The following is a 19546-nucleotide window of genomic DNA, read 5'->3' as shown; positions in this document are numbered from 1 at the left end:
TATGCCCCAGGCAATCCCCTACAGAACCAGAGAGGTAATAAGTGATTTGTTGATGTGTTGAGAAATGAAAGAGGTGTACTATATCTACCCTCTAATGGCTTCAAAATAAAAGAACAGTCCAGGTATAAAAAAAATCTCCATGCAGACAGGCAAAGCAAGAAACCTTCTCTGAAACAAGCAGATAGGAAAGCAAGTCAAACAAACAAACAAAAAACGTAGGTCAAATTAGAGGAAAGGGAAAAGATGATTTAGACTGGGCGGTGGTTTAAGTGGTCTCATATCCCGAAGGAAGGTGAAGAAGCAGAACAGTCCAAACTCACAGCAATTTGGAGGCAGACTTCCTCATTTTGGGCCATTTGCGACGCTGAAATTGCCTAATGCCACAAGCAATGATAAAACAGTGTTACTCTGCCACCCAAACTCAAGCAGGTGTCCAAGGAGAGCCAATCAGAAGGCTTTGTATAGCTTTAACATTTACAGCTCAGCAGCCAGAGTAAACATGCAAGAAGATGAAAGAGAGAGAGAAAGAGAGAGAGAGAGAGAGAGAGAGAGAGAGAGAGAGAGAGAGAGAGAGAGAGAGAGAGAGAGAGAGAGAGCAGTGTAATGCCCTCTATGGAATTAAAATAAAGGAGAAGACACTTTACTAGCCATAAAATTGGCAACTACATAGGGTCTAGTGAGGACTGAAAAGAAACACACTAAATGTTTCATTACAAATCTTTAATACTAAATAGAGCTGATCAAAACCAACCAAATCCAATTCAATTAAATGTTGTCATTATCAGGTGATACATTATCCTGCTCAGGCTGGTGGTGAACCCAGATCCTATTCCAGGAACACTGGGTGTGTGTTAGTAATACACACTGGATTCACACACTCCTTCACACCTTAGGGACAATTTAGTGTAGCCAATCCACATACGTTCCTGTTTCTGACATTTAGGAGGAAACCAGGCCTCTGGCAGGAAACCCAGAGATTACAATCAAGTCAAATTCAACCTAAAAAAAAACCCTCTTCTCCTTTATTTTGCTATTGGCACATATCTATATATGTAGCCTGTTCAATTGTAAAATTGTTAAGGTGTGTTGTGTTCATCAAAACACTTTGCATTCATCAGTGCAAGCAAATTGTTGACTAACAGAATGCTGTTTGTAGCAGACGTGTGGTCTGGGTCATACCAATCTGTTAGTGTCATTCTACTCTACTGAAGTCATGAATTCATTTAACGAAGATACCTGTATTCATCATAGCTGCTTCTCTCTTTGCCTCCTGAAGAAGAGACGATATCATCAGTTAGAGAGCGTGAAGACAGATGAATTTACAGTGACGCACACACTCCTTTATAAAATCATGAGCTGACTGGCCTATTTACACGCTAATCATTATATATTTGGCTTGTATATACAACTAGCATAGCTCATATTAGCTACTGCTTGGAGAAATACTTACTGAGTTCAAAGCTTTTATCATAACTGTTTATTTCATGTCAACAAACTGGTTTCTGCTGTGCTCAGTAGGCGATGAGAAGAAAGAATGTACTGTAGCAAGATAATATGTATGACTGATGTTTTGCACTTTAATTACTCTCATTGCATGCTACAACAATCAACAGTCATAAAGAAACACACAGGATCAGGTTCATCTGGGCAGGATGCGAATAACAGACACCTGACTTCAGCAGCAGAGCAGCTCAAATACTTAACATGAGAAGGTCTGTTTGCATGAAAACAGAGAACAGAAAGCAAGGCAGGGCCAGGGTCATGTGAGGATGAGGATGACGGAGACGTGGGAACACTACTCTCAGCACCATCCTTAGCCATGGCGGGTATAAAGGTATGGAGAACGAGCGCTATGTGGAATCTGACAGCAAATATTACAGCAAATACTCCAGCCAGTCAGGTATCTGTGCGATTGTGTATGCATGCATTTGTGTGTGTGTGTCTGTGTGTGTTTGTGTGTGTGTGTGTATGTATGTGTATGTATGTGCGTGTATGTGTGTGTAACTCACCCAGGTCCATATTGCGTATGCGGGGGTTACACTGTTTGTGGCCCTTGCAACCTCGCAGCTCCATGAGTTGAACATGCATTTGGTTTAGAACGTGCCGATCCAGTGTGTTTACTGCGTTGATCAACTACAAACACACACACACACACACACACACACACACACACACACACACACACACACACACACACACACACACACACACACAAACAGTACAAACTGGGACTGCATATTTGGATAAAGATCACAGAGAACATTTGCATCGAATGAGTTATGATTAACTTACACAGCTTATCACATAATATAGGGAAGTGGATAACCAGTCTTGGTGTACTATGGAGTTAAGATTGGAAGGTTGTGAGTTTGAATCTCAGAATGAGCAGACTGTCTTAACCCTCAGTTGCTCAGATTTATTAATCAGATAAATGCAAGTTGCTCTGAATAAGAGCACCTGCCAAATGCCATAAATGTAATTTCTCTAACCTGTTCAACCAATGCTTAATTAAAAAAGAAAATAAAAGAAAAAGAGTATATCGTGTGTGTGTGTGTGTATATATATATATATATATATATATATATATATATATATATATATATATATATATATATATACATTATCGGGTCAGAATAAGAGAACATGGAACACAGCAAAAAAAAAAAAAGTTGGTGGTTAATAAAAAAGTTTTTTTTTTGGTCACAAAGTGCTCGTCCTTTATACTGTACCATTGGAATCTGCAGAATGTGGCTGTTGTGACGTCTCATGGCCGATTGCTTGCGTCGGTTTTGTAATGTTTACTCATTTTTTTTCTGTTCATTTAGCTGCGTGGTGTTGGTATTGTGTTTTGTTTAGGTGGAAATGGTCTTTGTAGTCTTATAGCACAGCTTCTTTCCGTACTTCTGATATACTGTGTAGATACATTCAGGATTTGTATGCTTAAGAAAGGATTTATTATTTCTGTCCTGGCTCGCTCCCCTTGTCAGGTGGAAGGGGTTAACTTCAAACTTCAAACATGTGAGCAAGTAACAGCTAATACTAGTCAGTTTAGTAAAGCACCTTGAGTTGTTGCAAGGTTTTAAACAGGTCATTATTATTGTTAGAATAAATGACTGCAAATGAATAGGGACTGTTTGAGTAAGAGATAGTTTATCACGATTAATAGAGTGGTGTGTGTGTGTGTGTGTGTGTGTGTGTGTGTGTGTGTGTGTGTGTGTGTGTGTGTGTGTGTGTGAGAGAGAGAGAGAGAGAGAGAGAGAGAGAGAGAGAGAGAGAGAGAGAGAGAGAGAGAGAGAGTGGAACACTCTTTCAGTCAGCATTAATTCTATACCATTGTTGATGAGAGAGATCAGAGGAAAATGGCCATATTGCCTCTTTACAATCACACACAAAAAAAAGAATCTCTTTGAATGTTGTGAGTGTAGACAGAGATGGGCTACAACAGGAGAAGCTCTCGAAGGGTTCTACTTTTCTAGACTTATTCAAAATAAATAAAAGTTTTGAAAAAGACCAAGTAATTTTTTTTTTTCAGTTTCAAACTCTCCAGTGTTTTTGACTTATAGTAGAGTTACAGGAATGTGTTTATACACCACATAACTAATTGTACATGGACACTTAACCATCACACCCACATGTGCCTTTCAAACTGTGTTTTCTAGATTTAGTCCCTGTCTGGTGTTCTAATAAACTCCACTCTTCTGGGAAGGTAGATTTTGGAGCGTGGCTGTAGAGATCTGTGTTCATTCAGCCTCAATAGCATCAATGAGGTCAGGTTCTAGAGTTGGGTGAGGAGGATTAGTGTGCAGGTGGGTGTTGGGTGAGGAGGATTAGTGTGCAGGTGGGTGTTGGGTGAGGAGGTTTAGTGTGCAGGTGGGTGTTGGGTGAGGAGGTTTAGTGTGCAGGTGGGTGTTGGGTGAGGAGGTTTAGTGTGCAGGTGGGTGTTGGGTGAGGAGGTTTAGTGTGCAGGTGGGTGTTGGGTGAGGAGGTTTAGTGTGCAGGTGGGTGTTGGGTGAGGAGGTTTAGTGTGCAGGTGGGTGTTGGGTGAGGAGGTTTAGTGTGCAGGTTGGTGTTGGGTGAGGAGGTTTAGTGTGCAGATAACCTTCCTGCTCATCCCAAAGCTGTTCAGTGGGGTTGTGGTACAAGTCATGTTTTCATGAGACACTGTGAGACATGTGTGTTGTTTTTCATTACAAGTGTCTATGGCAATTTTTCATTCACGTTTGTACATTTATCTTTTTTGTTTGACAAATGCCTAAATGAAATGCCTATTGTCATCCTTTCTTTATCAATACCTTTGACAAGTATTGATGAATTATTTACAAGGACAATTATATATTCTATAATTAGATAATAGGTATAGAAAAAATGTACTGTTGTAGCATAATAAATAAATAATAATTATAACAAAAAATAATCTAGCATCACAATAATTTTAAAAGCATTAAAACAGTAATTTAAAAAAATCATAATTGCAGAGCAAATATTTAAGAACAGGATCATAAGATTTTTATAAACTGAACTTGTACAAAAGAAATAAATCCTGGCCAGTAACAATTTTCTGCTTCCACCTTACTTTTTATTTAGTGCTAAAATTCTGACCTGGTATGGATCTGTGTTAAGGTCAAAGTATTCCAGGAAGCCTGTAGCAAACTCGCAGAACAGGAAGTTATGCGTCTCATTGATGGTCCTCATACACCAGTATGTGTTGTTGTTGGCGCTGGTGCAGGCACAGAAAGGTCCCACTGTAAGCAACAAAGCAACAAAGCATGGCCAATAAATGAGAGGTAAAAGCAGCCAAGAATGAAAGCAGCATATGTGTGTGTGTGTGTGTGTGTGTGTGTGTGTGTGTGTGTGTGTGTGTGTGTGTGTGTGTGTGTGTGTGTGTGTGTGAGTGTGTGTGTGTGAGTGAGAGTGTGTGTGTGTGTGTGTGTGTGTGTGTGTGTGTGTGTGTGTGTGTGTGTGTGTGTGTGTGTGTGTGTGTGTGTGTGTGTGTGTAGCATACAGGTCCAGAAGGGGGCAGTCTGCCAGTGCTGGTTATCATGTGTGAAGCAGGTAAGTCCTGGCATGCTGCATGTGTCATTGTTACGAAGGCGCTTCAACATCTTCCTGAGCTTCTTCCTGCGCTTCTGCTCCATCATCACCCACGCCTTCTTATCCTTCTCCTGTGCTTTCCTACAGAGAACAATGTTAAACCGCTGATAGACACTCAAACACACACCCACACACCCACCCACACACACACACACACAGACACATGTTTTTGTTTTGTTCACCTGAATGGATGCATGCTGTCTGATTTATATTTCCTCAGCTTACTCTTGAACTTGGACTTGTAGCTGAAATATATCCAAAAACAAGCAATTTCTTTTTCTTCTTCTTCATTTTATTATTATTATTATTATTATTATTATTATTATTATTATTATTATTATTATTAGTAGTAGTAGTAGTAGTAGTAATGTGTTAATAATGTTATTTTAAATGTTATTGATTTATTTATGAACCATTGATACAGTTCCCCCCCCCAAAGGTGAAGCTCTTAGTGGCCGGGGTGCAAGCGTAAATTTTACGATTGACAGCTGTCACTCTTACATGTACTTGCTGCAGTCGCAGTCTCCAGGCCTCACCCTCTTCAGGTGACCTCTGACCTCTCTCAGGTTCTTAATCTTCGTCTGCAGTGTCTCGATCTGCGAGGCAAGGATATAATCTTCATCACAAAAATCGACAGCGTGTGGAATGCGTGTGAAAAGTGGGAGTAAACTTTGTATAAGTAGGTTTTTGCCTACCTCATGGTCGATGTGGAGTTTATGATCTTTCCATGCCTGCAGAGATTTGTACAATCCTACGTCGCACTTTACTGTATCGTTGGCCAGGATGGAACACCTGGGAAATAAATCATATATGCACTCAATACCTAGAGTGTGAGAAATGAACAGCATTTTGTAAAGCAGATCTCAAACTGTAATCATTTTCATTTGTTGTAATGTAAACAAAGACAAGCCTTTGTGGACCAAAGACATGACAACTTACACCCTCTTATGACATAAATCTCATGGTGTCCTGCAAGTTTTTAGACTTTTAGTTGAAAAAAAAAAATTAAAAATGCCATGCATGAAGGAATTTCAGTTCTGGCATCTTCAGTTCTGCCAAAAATGCAGGCGTGAGTCTATGTAGGTCTTTCTATCTGGATCATTGTGAACTGTCTGGGATTAATTAGCTAAGGATTTGTGGTTTTTCTGATGTTAGATCTACCTTGCCTGTTTCAAAGTAATTCAAGGTTTGTCATGTGAACTCATGTATATGAAAAAAACTGTGGATTTTAATCAAATATTATTCCATAGTAAAATAAATAAATAAATAGAAATGTTTTTTTTTTTTTAAACAATAGAGTTTGGTATAGGTTACTGTCTTATGACCATTTAGACTAGTCTGTAAAACTCACACACACACACACACACACACACACACACACACACACACACACACACACACACACACACACACACACACACACACACACACACACACACACTCACCTGTGTGTGACTTTAATAGATGAGGGCAATGCCAGGCTGTTGCTGGTCTGTGGCTCAGCAGTCGGACCCATTCCGCTGAACACCTCCTCTTCCTGGTGGGCGTGGCTCAGGTTCCTGCTCCTTACTGGTCGGTATTCACCATCCAGATCCACAGCATAGAGATCTCCATCTATCTCCACTGAAATCGAGCGAGCGTACCGGTTCCTGGAGTAGCTTTTCAGGGTCTTCATTTCTGCCAAACGCATGAGTGTGAGTGTGTAATTCAGGACATTCATGCTAATTAGTTGCGATGTCTAGATTTGTGGATTAATCTGTATTGTATCATGAGTCTGAATCTCCACAGGGGAATTTCTCGCCATTCCGTGAAGCTGTTGAAGTGTTTCTGAGGAGTAATCAAATGTCTTCAGGACTAGAAGATAAATTCAGTTGCCTGACTCACTTCTACTAGGCATACAGCAATGAAGCTGCACTTTATCCACTAGGGGGCAGGGTAGTATTACAGAGAGACAAAGTGGGATTAAGTGCACGCTACACAAGTCCACACATCACCCTCTGTACAGCTCACATAACATCGAATTGTTTCTTGTAAAATCTGTTGTTTTGCCTTTATAGTAGAGTGCACACTACACAACCGAGCACACACTAGAACCTTAGAAACTGTGAGATCTTTCACCTGACGCTCACGCTGAAACAAACACCACTGCATCAGGAAACAAACACAAGGTGCAGTCTGACAGTGAGGAGTGTGGAAATCTAGTTTTTAAATTTGTAAAAAGTCAGTTATGTGAAAAGATGCATAATAAACTTCAATAAAATCTTCAAATTCATTCGAAACACAATTTCTTCTGTTTTTCGTAGGTGCTTCTTACTTATTTATTTCATGATTGCATACCTTGCTAGCAACACATGCTTTTTTTTAATTAAATAGGCGATTTCTCTGTGGTATGAATAAAATATCTGTATGCAGTTTTTTAATTTATTGACTTATATTTACATTATGATTTTATACTATACATTTCTTATAATTACTGCTTTCATTTCTTTCAGTTATTTGATGGGATCTCTCTCTCTCTCTCTCTCTCTCTCTCTCTCTCTCTCTCTCTCTCTCTCTCTCTCTCTCTCTCTCTCTCTCTCTCTCTCTCTCTTGCTTGTTCACTCCAAATCAGAGCAGCTTGCTACTTCATTTACATGATAGGAGTGAGAATTTCACATGCTTTGCCCTCACACCCTCATTATCTGTTTATTTTTGTTCCCACAGTTGGTCCCATGTTACTCATACTTGATATGTTGTGATGAATTTAAACCTAATTGAAAAACTCCTCTGAAAGGCTCCATTAAAAAAAATAGATTTGTCACAAAACAAAGTACTAAGTAAGATTAGTACAAAATCTGTCTCTTGTATGATTAAAAAGTCCTAAACTTTCCACATAGAGGATGTGTGTAGTTTCTGTACTGAATGACCAGTTTTGTTCATCTTTCCAAAAGTAGCTAATTGTTAGCGCTTGCCGTTTCGTTTATATTCATTTATGTACATCAGCAACCATTCTCCATATGCTGCACATGATTACACAGTGAAAGTAGCTTGTATTCGACCAACATTCCATTCTTTCCAGGAAGGTAACTAACAGGGTAACGTGTTATGGTGTCAAACTAAAATGACCCCGATAACACATGAAGGCAGCATAATTGCTTACTTTTTTTGGACAGAAGGGTCTTTTTCTTCAGAGTGCTAAGTCTGTAGCTGCTAAAGTCACAGTCACAGTCATCAGGCTCAGTGTTCGCTTTGGCGTTGGCGTTAATGGGGCGTTGGTAGAAGTGGGGCTTTGTGCTGGACACTGGTTTCTTTACTGATGTAAGACTGGCCATGCCTTTGCACTTATATAGCCTCAGCTTCCCAGTAGAGTCCTCCACACACTGCCACTTCTACAGAGAGAGAGAGAGAGAGAGAGAGAGAGAGAGAGAGAGAGAGAGAGAGAGAGAGAGAGAGAGAGAGAGAGAAGGGTGAGAGGGAAGAGACACAGGACATTCAAGGAAAACTGTGAGCACTTGGGACACACAAGTACTTAGCTTACTTGAACAAGCACATATAAGTAGGCCTCTCTCTCTCTCTCTCTCTCTCTCTCTCTCTCTCTCTCTCTCTCTCTCTCTCTCTCTCTCTCTCTCACACACACACACACACACACACACACACACACACACACACACTACACTATTTTAAGCCAACCCAACACACCTCCATTTTCTGTGTACATGCTGAAAGCATTTTGTCACAGACGATCAGTGTTTATATCACGCCTATGACACTGCGCAGGTGAAAAGTGGCACCCGCCTGCATTGTGTGTGCGCCTGTGTTTGTGCGTTTGTGTACGTGGGTTCGGGTCGATTAAGTGGTGAGAATTGCCTCCCTGATCCCTGCCTGCTCTCTTTGTCATCTGTAATTACCATACGATGCCAAGTTCTCCTTGTTAAAAGCCTCGTTAATGAAGAGCCTGAGTTGCGTGCTTTTCATCTTACACGATGGTGCTCGGGCCCTGTCAGGTCATTAAGAGCGAGACGATGCTATAAAAGCGCCAGTATAATGCTCTGCACCACAGCCAGCTGGAAAGAAGTAGTGGGGCTAAAAATGGGCATTGTGATACACCGTGTCTTTGTTTCCGGTTGTTTCTTTATGCCAAAATAATTTCAGTTGCACGATTAAAAGTACAGTCAATCACAGCTGACTTGTTTTCTCTCACTTGTCACACACAGGGTCAATCTAGAATTATCACCTTATACATACATACACATTTACTGTGTGATATTTTATGTGTAAGGGGTTGCGAAAGGTTTTATCCATTTTATCTGTTATTTATCATCATTAACTTTGCTTTGTCCTGATTTTGGTTGGAGTGAATCCAGGGTTTATGAAGCTCCAGAGTCCAGGGTTTGATCGTGAGCTCAGGTTACTCTCTTTGTAGAGCTCTGTGCATGATCCCTGTGGCTGTGTGGGATTCCTGTGGCACTTTTCCTCCCACCTCCCATCAGTAGGTGGTGTGTGTGACACCCTGCCATGAACTGACTTCTTATTCAATGTGAATCCAGAATGTATTCATCCTGTGATAGACTCCATAACCTGATTGACTATAAATAAGTTATGAAAGTGTTTCCAATCTTTCTTGACTAACGGATTTTTTTCCTAAAACACTGTTATTGAAATAGTTTCATCATTTATTTAAGATTCAAACCCTATAATTAGGTTGAGCTATTGTGTGTAATGTACTTTATACGACGGTCTTTGCTAATTCTCTTCAAAGGAGCCAATACTTTTGGAGCTGACTGTACATATACAGCATTTACAGTTTTTTCTTGCTTGTTTTTATTTTTACTATTATTACTAGGGATTTTAGGGAACAAACAGTTCAAACTCAAATCATCAACACACACCGAATTATGTCTTTTTAAAATCTAATTAGTTCAACTTAACAAATAATATTTGAAAAGTTGCTTAGAATTATTTATGATCATCTAATTATTTAAAATTCATTTCATTATTTAAATTTTCATGTGTGTGAGCGGAATTAATGTAGGTGTGTCGATGATCAAATAGACTCCTGCAAGGGTTATACGATTAAAAAAACAATGATGAAAAGGAAAAATAGATGAAGTAGGAACAAAAGAATAATAAATGAAGGATAAATATATACAATAATCAACAAGGATATCTATAAAATCTATAATAAGCGTAGTTACCGAATGAAACTCAGTCCAATTTAAGATTACAGGAAAGTACAATATCATCAGTAATATTTGAGTATCATCAGATAACTGTTTAAAATAATCCACTGGATTGATCTGGTATTTTTATATCTGTGTAACTTGGTACTGTGATACTGTCTGTAAGAACAACACATAACCGAAAGAAAACAAAACAAAACAAAACAAATAGTGCTGTCAGAAACAGAAGGTTTACTGCAGTTTAAATGTAAGTATATATAAAAAGATATTATGCATTATTTAGCGTATGTTTTTGCACGTTTATTGGAGATGGAACAGGAAATAACACATACTTATAACAGTTTTATAACAATACTCCAAAATAAACTCTGTGTCATTTGACTCTGGGTGTCATTTGACTCACTGAATCGTATCATAATAATTCCTTGACAAGAGAACAAAATATACAAAAGTTACAAGCAAAAACATTTTTTTTCTTATATCCCATGAATCTAAGAATAACTTTTGGCTATTATTATCTGATCAATGATCTAGCAAACTTTGGTGACATTCGAGTTCAGCCTAAGTAGGTTTTTCATAAAATTAACAATATGAACAAATTGAATTCACCAACAAGTCATCTGAGTCTGTGACAAATGTTTCAAACTGTATGTCCAGTTTTGTAATTTTATTGTATTGATCACTGTAGCGCCACCAGGTGGCCGATCGAGGCAAGAATTTAAGTGTTTACCCATTAATGTTTGCTCTGCATGATAAGTTTTAGGGCATAATAATAATAATAATAATAATAATAATAATAATAATAATAATAATAATAATAATAATAATAATAATAATAATAATAAAAATACTACTACTACTACTACTACTACTAATAATAATAATAATAATAATAACAGTTTCAGCACTTTGGACTTTGGACCCCTAAATACAGGGTAAGGTTTTATACTAAATTTCCATGTTTTTTTTCCCAATACAAAGAAAATGGTCAAAGAAGTTGAAAAGAAAAAGAAAAAAGGACACATTTGATGAAACTTGATGGAGGAATAACGTCACTTTCTGTGTTGAACACGGCACTAACTTCACAAGCTTGCGAAGGACATTTGACAGGAAATGGAAAGATAAAAAGAAGTCAGGATGCAGGGAAGGTAGGATGAGGAAGAGAGAGTGATTTACTGGATGGGAAATGGAACGCTGTGGAGGATGAGAGCGGTCAGCTCCCTCACAGAGAAAAAAGGCGAGCTGGATATGTCAGGTGTGTTTGATCTGACAGCTCAAAGCTCTCTACCACTGTGCCTTCATTAGGCTGTGTGTGTGTGTGTGTGTGTGTGTGTGTGTGTGTGTGTGTGTGTGAGAGAGAGAATCATCTCACTGCAGGCCATCCATGAATACCTCCTGTCTTTTCAGTTTTGTGGAGCTATAACATGTTTAACTATAAAAAAATTCATGGCATTTAGCAGACACCCTTATCCAGAGTGACTGACAACTGAGCAACTGAGGGTTAAGAGCCTTGCTTAGGGGCCCAGCAGTGGACCTGGGGTTCGAACCCAGTAGCCGAATCCGAGCAGTAGCCCAGCACCTTAACTACTGAGCTACCACTGAGATTATAAAATTGTGCCGATTGTGGCAGCTTTGTCAATGTGTGTGTAGTTGTGTGTGTTAATGAATTATCTATAAATCTGATATTATCTTTCTGCTTATATTTAACTATAACTTTCTGTGATTATGTACAGTGGAGAGCTTTTTCCAAATTTATAACTGGAAATAAACAGATGGTTTAAGAATTTATAAATATTTCAAACGAAACTATTAAATGTTGTTTAAATGTTCAACACCTTGAATATTTAACATTTGAGTTCCTGAGCTGTTTCTAGCTCTATATTTAAATGTAAGCAGATTTGAGATTAACTGCTTCATAGAAAAAGTCAGATTTTCTTCATGTCTAATCTCTTCTATTGAAGTGTGTGTTCAATGCGATGGATCTTCATGAAAGTGTGCCAGAATGTCTGAACCTCTGATTAAGACTTGAGGTGTACAGTAGAAGAAAAAACAAACTGTCATGGATTGCTTGGACAATTTTCTGTCTGTACACCAGGGGGGGTACCAGCAGGGGTATGTTTGTCCTGTGCTATGTGTCTTTGTTTTTGTTTTTTGCTCACGTGTGTTTGCCCCAACCAATCATGTCCCTTATGCTTCTCTAATCTATATAATTTGTATAATTTCCCCCATTTATACTTGTCTTGTGTGTATTGTTTGCTAAGTCCTTGTAGTTATGTGCTTTTTTTTTGTTTCCAGAAACTTTTTTTTGTATTGCTGTTGCTTAGTTTTTTCTAGTTTTTCCTGTGTATTTCTTTCTTTCTTTTTCTTTTTTTCTTTAAATAAACCCCCAGTCTGTCTGCTATTCCAGTCTTTTTTCCCTAAAAGACACCCATTTCCTGACACAAAAAAGTCACACAAGTAGGAAGTAATATATTGATGTGACTGTGTGGTCAGTATGAAGCTTGTCTGTGCGATCAAGAGGTGAAATATAAAGTGAGTGGACAGATACGAAGGACAAAGACTGTATTTATTCATTTTGAATTGCTGCACAGTGTTCATTCATTCATCCTTAGTAACTGCCTGTTCAGGGTTGTGTTGGCTTCTATTACCAGGATGTCTGTTTTATATTTTGGGAGATAGTGTCATTGTGTAGTTAATTCCACATGTGTAGTATACCCAAAAAAAAAAAAAAAAAAATACAATGAAGTCTGTGCCTTAGGTGTAAATGGCTTTGGATATAAATAAATAAATAAATAAATAAATAAATAAAGAACATGTTTAATAGTGAAAAATACTATAAGTAGCTCAGGGAGCAGAACTGTGTCTATAACAATGGCCAGAGCATTTAATCAATATTTCACATTACTCAGTTATAATTTCTATTATGGGTCACAATATATCATTTGGACACTAAGGGTTAGGTCCCGTGCTCGAATGAGCTCACAGAGTGCATCAATGACATTTTTAAGAAATACAGCATTTCTTGGTTACTATCTGCCTCTGTCTCATAGTGCTGTTGTCAGAAATGTTGCCAGCCAGTTAGTTCTGTAATCTTGTACTCTTTTACCCGACATGCCACTGTATAAAAGCAGGCATGTTTGCATGTGTGCGTGAGAGTCTGTACCTGTCCGATCTGTTCGCAGGGTGTCTGGTACTCAGCACGCTGACAAAGGTCTTTGACTCGCTGGTACTTGGGAAGGTAGTTCTCTTCTTGTGCTATGTCCTTCCCATCATGCACTACTTTATGAAGTAGTTTACTGCCAAAGGGAGAAGGAAGAAGAACAAAAAAAAAAAAAACAGTTTCTCTATTCAGGCCACTCAAAACCAAGAAGATTGGACTGATTCTGATATTATCTGGTACAGACTTAATTAGACAACTTTAAATAGGACTGAGAAAGAAAACGCTAACCCTCTGACAGTTTGCTAAAAGCTCTTGCTGAGAGGTTTTGCTCAGTAACTGTGACAGTCACTTTGCTGTGCACGATAAACTTATTTTATCTTTATAACGCTTCTTTAATACTAAGCATTTGCAGGCCATGAGTAATACAATAATTAGGCCGTGTCTCAATCTGTGTGCTATCCTGCTAAATTGTATGTCACTGGTGTTATAAAAAATTAGGCAGACTTGTACATTAGTCGATCCGGGAACCGAAACCTTTTCTACTAGAAAGGGTGACCTTTCAAATTTCACAGAAAATTCAGCAAAAACATGTTTTAGTGATCTTTTTTTAGTATTAAACTGTAAAATGGTTCATTTTGAGCACGACAGATGAATAACACAGACCACACAGGAACACATTTATTGCAGACTCACCCTCTTTCCACCAGAAAGGAGTCCCTCCATACTTTCCCCTTCTTGTTGACCTGGAATCTGAGATTAGGAGAAAGGGCAGAAAATCGATTAGATCTCCTGGAACCTGATCACTGCCACGTACAGCTCGATTTCATATACAGTGCATGACTAAACCTTCAAAACAATAACAACAGGTTTGGTCAGAGACACAAAATTAATGGGGGGGTGAGAGGCAGGAAAAAAAATTTGAGAAAAACACCTCCGGGCCAAATGGGCACAAGAATTGAAACAGCATTTCAGATAGATGAAAAACAAGAATGATGGAATCAAGGCGTGTAGAAAAAATAAACAGTATCCTGGGCTGCTTCTGACCTTCGCTGTAGTTATGAGGTATCGATCATTTCTGAGCTGCTGTGATCTTTGCAGCAAAGACGGATGAATGAATTGCTGGGGGGAGAAAACGAGTCGGCTAATGGTGTGCAATGCTTATTATATTCACTTCATCTTTCTGTCTTCCGGCCTTAAACCTGGGCTCCTTATGCATGTTTTACGAGAGAGGTTGTTGATTCTCCTAGTCAGAGCTGTCTTTTCCTGTCTCTTATTCATTTATTCCTTCTTCAGATCTATATTAGGGGTTTTGTCTGCATAATTCAAACTTTATTTGATAAACAGTGAAAAGCCCATAATTGTATGTGAGCATGATTTATCTTCTATAATATTTAGCTACATCCTAAGATAGTCTAGTGACAAAATCATACTTACAATATCCAACTTGTATAAAAAGTTGTGAGTGGCAAAGGAGTGATAGCACAGAGTTATTGCACCAGCGCTTATTTAAAAAAATGGAATTAAATTACTTTAGAAATGAAAAAGAATAAATTGTAGAAATATGTCAGTTGGACTAGAATTAATTGCAGCAGTGTAGATTAGTCCCAAACACCCAAATGTATCTCATGAAATTTTGTACAGTTGAAGCCCAGTGTTAACACACATCTAGGTTAAAGATAATGTATTCAATTTCAGTTTTTCCCATCTCCAGAAATTTCATGTTATTTTTTGTATTATATTAATCTTTGTATAATATAAAAAAAATTTGTATTATGTTTCTTATTTTCTGTAAAGTTTTGTCAATGTCCATTGTTAAAAGCGCTATACAAATAAACTTGAATTTGAAAATTTAATCTACAGTACTTTGTTTACCTCAATTATTAATTTAAAAATCATTTATTCCATTAAATTAATAAAACAGTTCTTTGATACACTAAATTAGAATAATGCTGGTTCAAAGAATTGAACCGTGTTGCTAGTCTGGAATATTCCAGTAATCGATGTAAAGATTTTCAAAGCTTTCAATTGGTTAAACTTCATACATTATGGGGAAGTCGTGGCCTAAGGGTTAGTCTGAGTCTGACTCCTAACCCTAAGGTTGTGGGTTCGAGTCTCGGGGCCGGAAACGACTGAGGTGCCCTTGAGCAAGGCACCGAACCCCTCAACTGCTCCCCGGGCGCCGCAGCATAAATGGCTGCCCACTGCTCCGGGTGTGTGTTCATGATGTGTGTGTGTTCACTGCGGTGTATGTGCACTTTGGATGGGTTAAATGCAGAGAACAAAGACTAAGCCGTATGTCACGTTACTTTCACTTTAATTGTCATACTTTTAATTGTTTAATTGTTATTTGGCAGTGCAATTCTGTTCTTGATGCCATGGGGATGCCAAGATCTTAGTCCAGTAGGAACAATTTCCAAATAAATTAAGTAATAACAATTGTACAATTAATTGGACATGACAATATAAGTAATAATCTTGTGCCCCAAGTGTCTGAATGTCTTTCAAATGAGCCATTAACCATCACCGTAGAGTGTGACATGACAAACAAACTCGATGCTGAACACGGGTGAAACAAAACAGGTCTGAATTCTTTATTTTGGCTTCCGGTAGAACGAATTCTGAACAGTAATTCCTAAATTATCATGTGCTGTACCTGTTTATATGTCTGTCAGTGTCAAGCAGTTTGAGGATGGACTTGCCGTCCATGTCTGGTGGAACATCGAGCCCGGCGATGTCCAGAATGGTGGGGGCCAGATCGATGTTTAGCACAATATGGGGGTTGCTGAGAAAAGTCAAATATGTTAGATAAGGATTAAGGGCTTGAACTATGAGTATTAAGGCAGAAAGAATAAAAAAAAAACACAATTGAAAGTATATAATACTGAAAAAAAAAGAACTAGAACAGAATGGGAAAAAAAACCTTCTACGATTGTCTGTTCCTTTTATACTGCCCCCTCTTTCATAATAAAATTTGCACGGAGCAAATCTCACAAACTTTAACATATTATTCTATGTGCAAACCCTGGCCTTGTGTTTAAAGTAGAATCAATTTCAGACAAATTGTCTCAGCTAGATGATAAATCCTAACCTTCAGTCTTTCTCCTCCTGCTTTAAACACACACCATAGCTTAACGTAACGATACTAAAGTCTGAGGTCATAAAGATGCTCATAAAGTTTCTTTCTCTGTCCCACAGGCCTCATGAGATTTGCATTCTCCAACCGGAGTGCACAGCAGCAGCGTAGCACTGCAAACACTACTTCTTTTAAACATTAAATAGAGACAGAGAGATCTCTGTCCAAGACATCACTAAATAAATAAGTATTTTTCTACACCCCCGAAAAAACCCCCAGACTTTTATATAATCTTTTATTGACAGACCACCTGTTCCTCAATAGTTGATTTTTATTAAAGAACATCTTCTTGGCTGTTTGAAAGAGAGTGAGAGAGACAAAGACACACATAGTCACAGCTTACGGATACACACATACCCATATACACACACTTACATGGTTCCTCCCTCCACACTGGGGCCTCGTACATAGAAAGGAACTCGTATATCGAACTCATAAGGCATGGATTTGCCCTTGACCAGTCCAAACTGCCCGATGTGGTAGCCATGATCAGATGTATAGATAACATATGTGTTGTCTAACTCGCCAGTGTCCACAAGCATATTATAAATCTGCAGGAAATAAAGAAAATAACATTATATGGTGACATTGATAAATGTAATGCAACCCAGCTGGGCTTTACATAGCTCGCGCTGCGCTCCATAGGCAATTAATAAAGCCGTGAAATTCTCAGTCGCTGCTCAACTCTATAGAATGAACAGAATGGTTCTGAAACTTTCCACAGACCACTTTAACTGTAAAATGAATTTCTCTGACCTACTCAGGTCAATTTTATGAACTAACTCAATGATACAAATAGGAGGCTCATTATGTAAAAGGATACATTGATCTATTGGATAACATTATTATTCATGAACATTCCACATACATTACGCATTAATCCCAAATAGGCAGAGTTTCTTTCTCTGAAGGTCAGATGATCCAATTTATGGCTAATAACCCTATGAAAATAATAAATCAAATAACTATGATACGGGTGAACTATGATACACTCTCTATCATTTCCACTGCTGTAACGCAATTTTAAATCACAGACAGTCTGCCTTTGCTTGTTCGAGACCCCAGTGGGTCTCTGAACCTCATTCAACTTTCAAAAATATTCCAGTTCAACTGATTCACCAGCAGAAACCACAAAACAAGTCTCCTGCAGTTTGTTTAATAAGCTTTCTTTACACTTGACCCTTGTAGCTGCAGGGTAAGAGATTTTGCCTTACAGTTTCTTAATGGAGTAAAATCTCTAGCTAGCTGTGTGTGCGTGCGTGTGTGTGTGTGTGTGTGTGTGTGTGTGTGTGTGTGTGTGTGTGTGTGTGTGTGTGTGTGTGTGTGTGTGCGTGTGTGTGTGTGTGTGTGTGTGTGTGTGTGTGTTTGTATGTGTGTGTGTGTGTGTTTTCTCTTGCTTACCTTCTCCACACTGTCATCCACAGACAGCAGCGTTTGCAGCCTCTTCCTCTGCAGCATGTTGGTGAACTCCATGTGAATGGGTTTCATAGGACCAGTGTAACGCATGATCCAGTGCTTGTCTGGGTTTGGAGCATAGTTATAACTTGGAGTGCTGAAAAGTAAAGGGGACAATCATGACATTAACAAACAGAAATAAATAAAATAAATGATTTTACCAGGGCTGAATGAGTAGTATATTGCTTTTACACATAAAAGTTTCTGTGAGCTCCTTAGTAATTCTAACATGCATTAATTCTTACTTTTAATATAATTAATCATTTAAGAATAACAAGGAAAAATAAATGCAAAACAAAATGGCTGGTATTTGTAAGCATGCTGCTGCACATTATTTGTAATTCAGCCTCACACCTGTACAATGTGAAATAGGTGGAAAAGGTTTCAGGTGACTATTACATCTCAGTTACTGAGCTGAAAATAAGATTCATGTAACAACTGTGTTGATATTAAAGCAACAGGGCATTAAGCTGGTGTAGGTTTTACAAACTCTTACGACCTGCCACGTAGTATGGATTCTGTGGTGTGGTGGATTTTTCATCCAAAAATTCTTTAGAGCAGATTGAATTTCTCTGTCAGTCTCTCTGTCTCTATCTGTCTCTCACTTGCAATTTTCTAGGAATTTCACACAAGCTAAACCTCAGATTGTAGCACAAGTCATCTATCTGCCAATAAAAGAGCCAGACAGTGCTCCTGATGATTCAGTCTGCTCTCTCTCTCTCTCTCTCTCTCTCTCTCTCTCTCTCTCTCTCTCTCTCTCTCTCTCATGCGCGCGCGTGTGTGTGTTTTTATCTTAAGGACCAAATGAGCCTATGTCCGTATATGGAGACATTTGACTGGTCCCCACAAGGAAAACAATAATAACAAGAAAGAAAGAAAGAAAGAAAGAAAGAAAGAAAAAAAGAAAGAAAGAAAGAAAGAAAAAAAGAAAGAAAGAAAGAAAGAAAGTCAATGTAAGGTCCTCATTAAGATAGTAATACAACATGAAAAAATGAACACTAAAGTTAAACACACCAAAACAGACACAAACCGGCACACAGTGACACACACACAAACACTGATACACTAAAATAAAGACTGATACACACAAAAAAAAATAATCGAGCATTTAACATTTTAAAGCTAAAAAAAGTCAAGTATGTCCAGAAATGGGTTTAATAATCATAAATTAATATTCATTTCATCATTTAAAAGGAAAAAGCAGATCGAATTGGCTCAATTTAAAATATTTTATTTTAAAAATATTATTTTAAAAATATTAGGTAAAATGTACATAAATATAGGATTAGTGAAGCATTTGTTTATTCATCTGCCTCCAACATTTAGGTTGGTATTACATCATACGGTGGCATGACGTAATCTCTGGTGAACAGCACACACACAGGAGGCATTTAGAGTTTATATCTTACAATGTAGATTCAGGTTAGAGCAGAGCGGTAAGTATACCAGTGACGTTATTGTCCTTGGTTATGTCACAGCTTTGTCCTATAAGCTAGAGAAAAGAATATAATCTCCCACTCTCTTTTTTCTCATTTCAAGTCAATTAAG

The 19546-nt window shown here is 38.2% G+C and overlaps 1 protein-coding gene across 5 annotated transcripts in view; it reads right to left on the bottom strand.

Annotated features, from left to right (window-relative positions):
* The window catches only part of sulf2b (sulfatase 2b), a 133073-nt gene that overhangs the window by 5275 nt on the left and 108252 nt on the right, over positions 1 to 19546 (bottom strand). For 3 of the 5 annotated variants that reach the window (XM_027144768.2, XM_027144769.2, XM_027144767.2), the window contains 13 exons: positions 17945 to 18095; positions 16919 to 17094; positions 16064 to 16192; positions 14104 to 14160; positions 13414 to 13546; positions 8231 to 8459; positions 6537 to 6768; positions 5787 to 5883; positions 5593 to 5687; positions 5274 to 5336; positions 5003 to 5172; positions 4600 to 4742; positions 2010 to 2133 (listed from right to left, as the gene is read on the bottom strand). In XM_027144768.2, the coding sequence (XP_027000569.2) occupies positions 2010 to 2133; positions 4600 to 4742; positions 5003 to 5172; positions 5274 to 5336; positions 5593 to 5687; positions 5787 to 5883; positions 6537 to 6768; positions 8231 to 8459; positions 13414 to 13546; positions 14104 to 14160; positions 16064 to 16192; positions 16919 to 17094; positions 17945 to 18095 (1799 nt within the window). Of the gene's footprint in view, positions 1 to 320; positions 375 to 1236; positions 1271 to 2009; positions 2134 to 4599; positions 4743 to 5002; positions 5173 to 5273; positions 5337 to 5592; positions 5688 to 5786; positions 5884 to 6536; positions 6769 to 8230; positions 8460 to 13413; positions 13547 to 14103; positions 14161 to 16063; positions 16193 to 16918; positions 17095 to 17944; positions 18096 to 19546 lie in introns of all 5 variants that reach the window. The other 2 variants (XM_027144772.2, XM_027144773.2) reach the window with 2 other exon arrangements.

This window comes from Tachysurus fulvidraco, chromosome 23, assembly GCF_022655615.1.
Source record: "Tachysurus fulvidraco isolate hzauxx_2018 chromosome 23, HZAU_PFXX_2.0, whole genome shotgun sequence".
Taxonomy (NCBI): Eukaryota; Metazoa; Chordata; class Actinopteri; order Siluriformes; family Bagridae; genus Tachysurus; species Tachysurus fulvidraco.
Note: the sequence above shows the minus strand (reverse complement) of the source record. Positions and strands in the feature narration are given on the sequence as shown.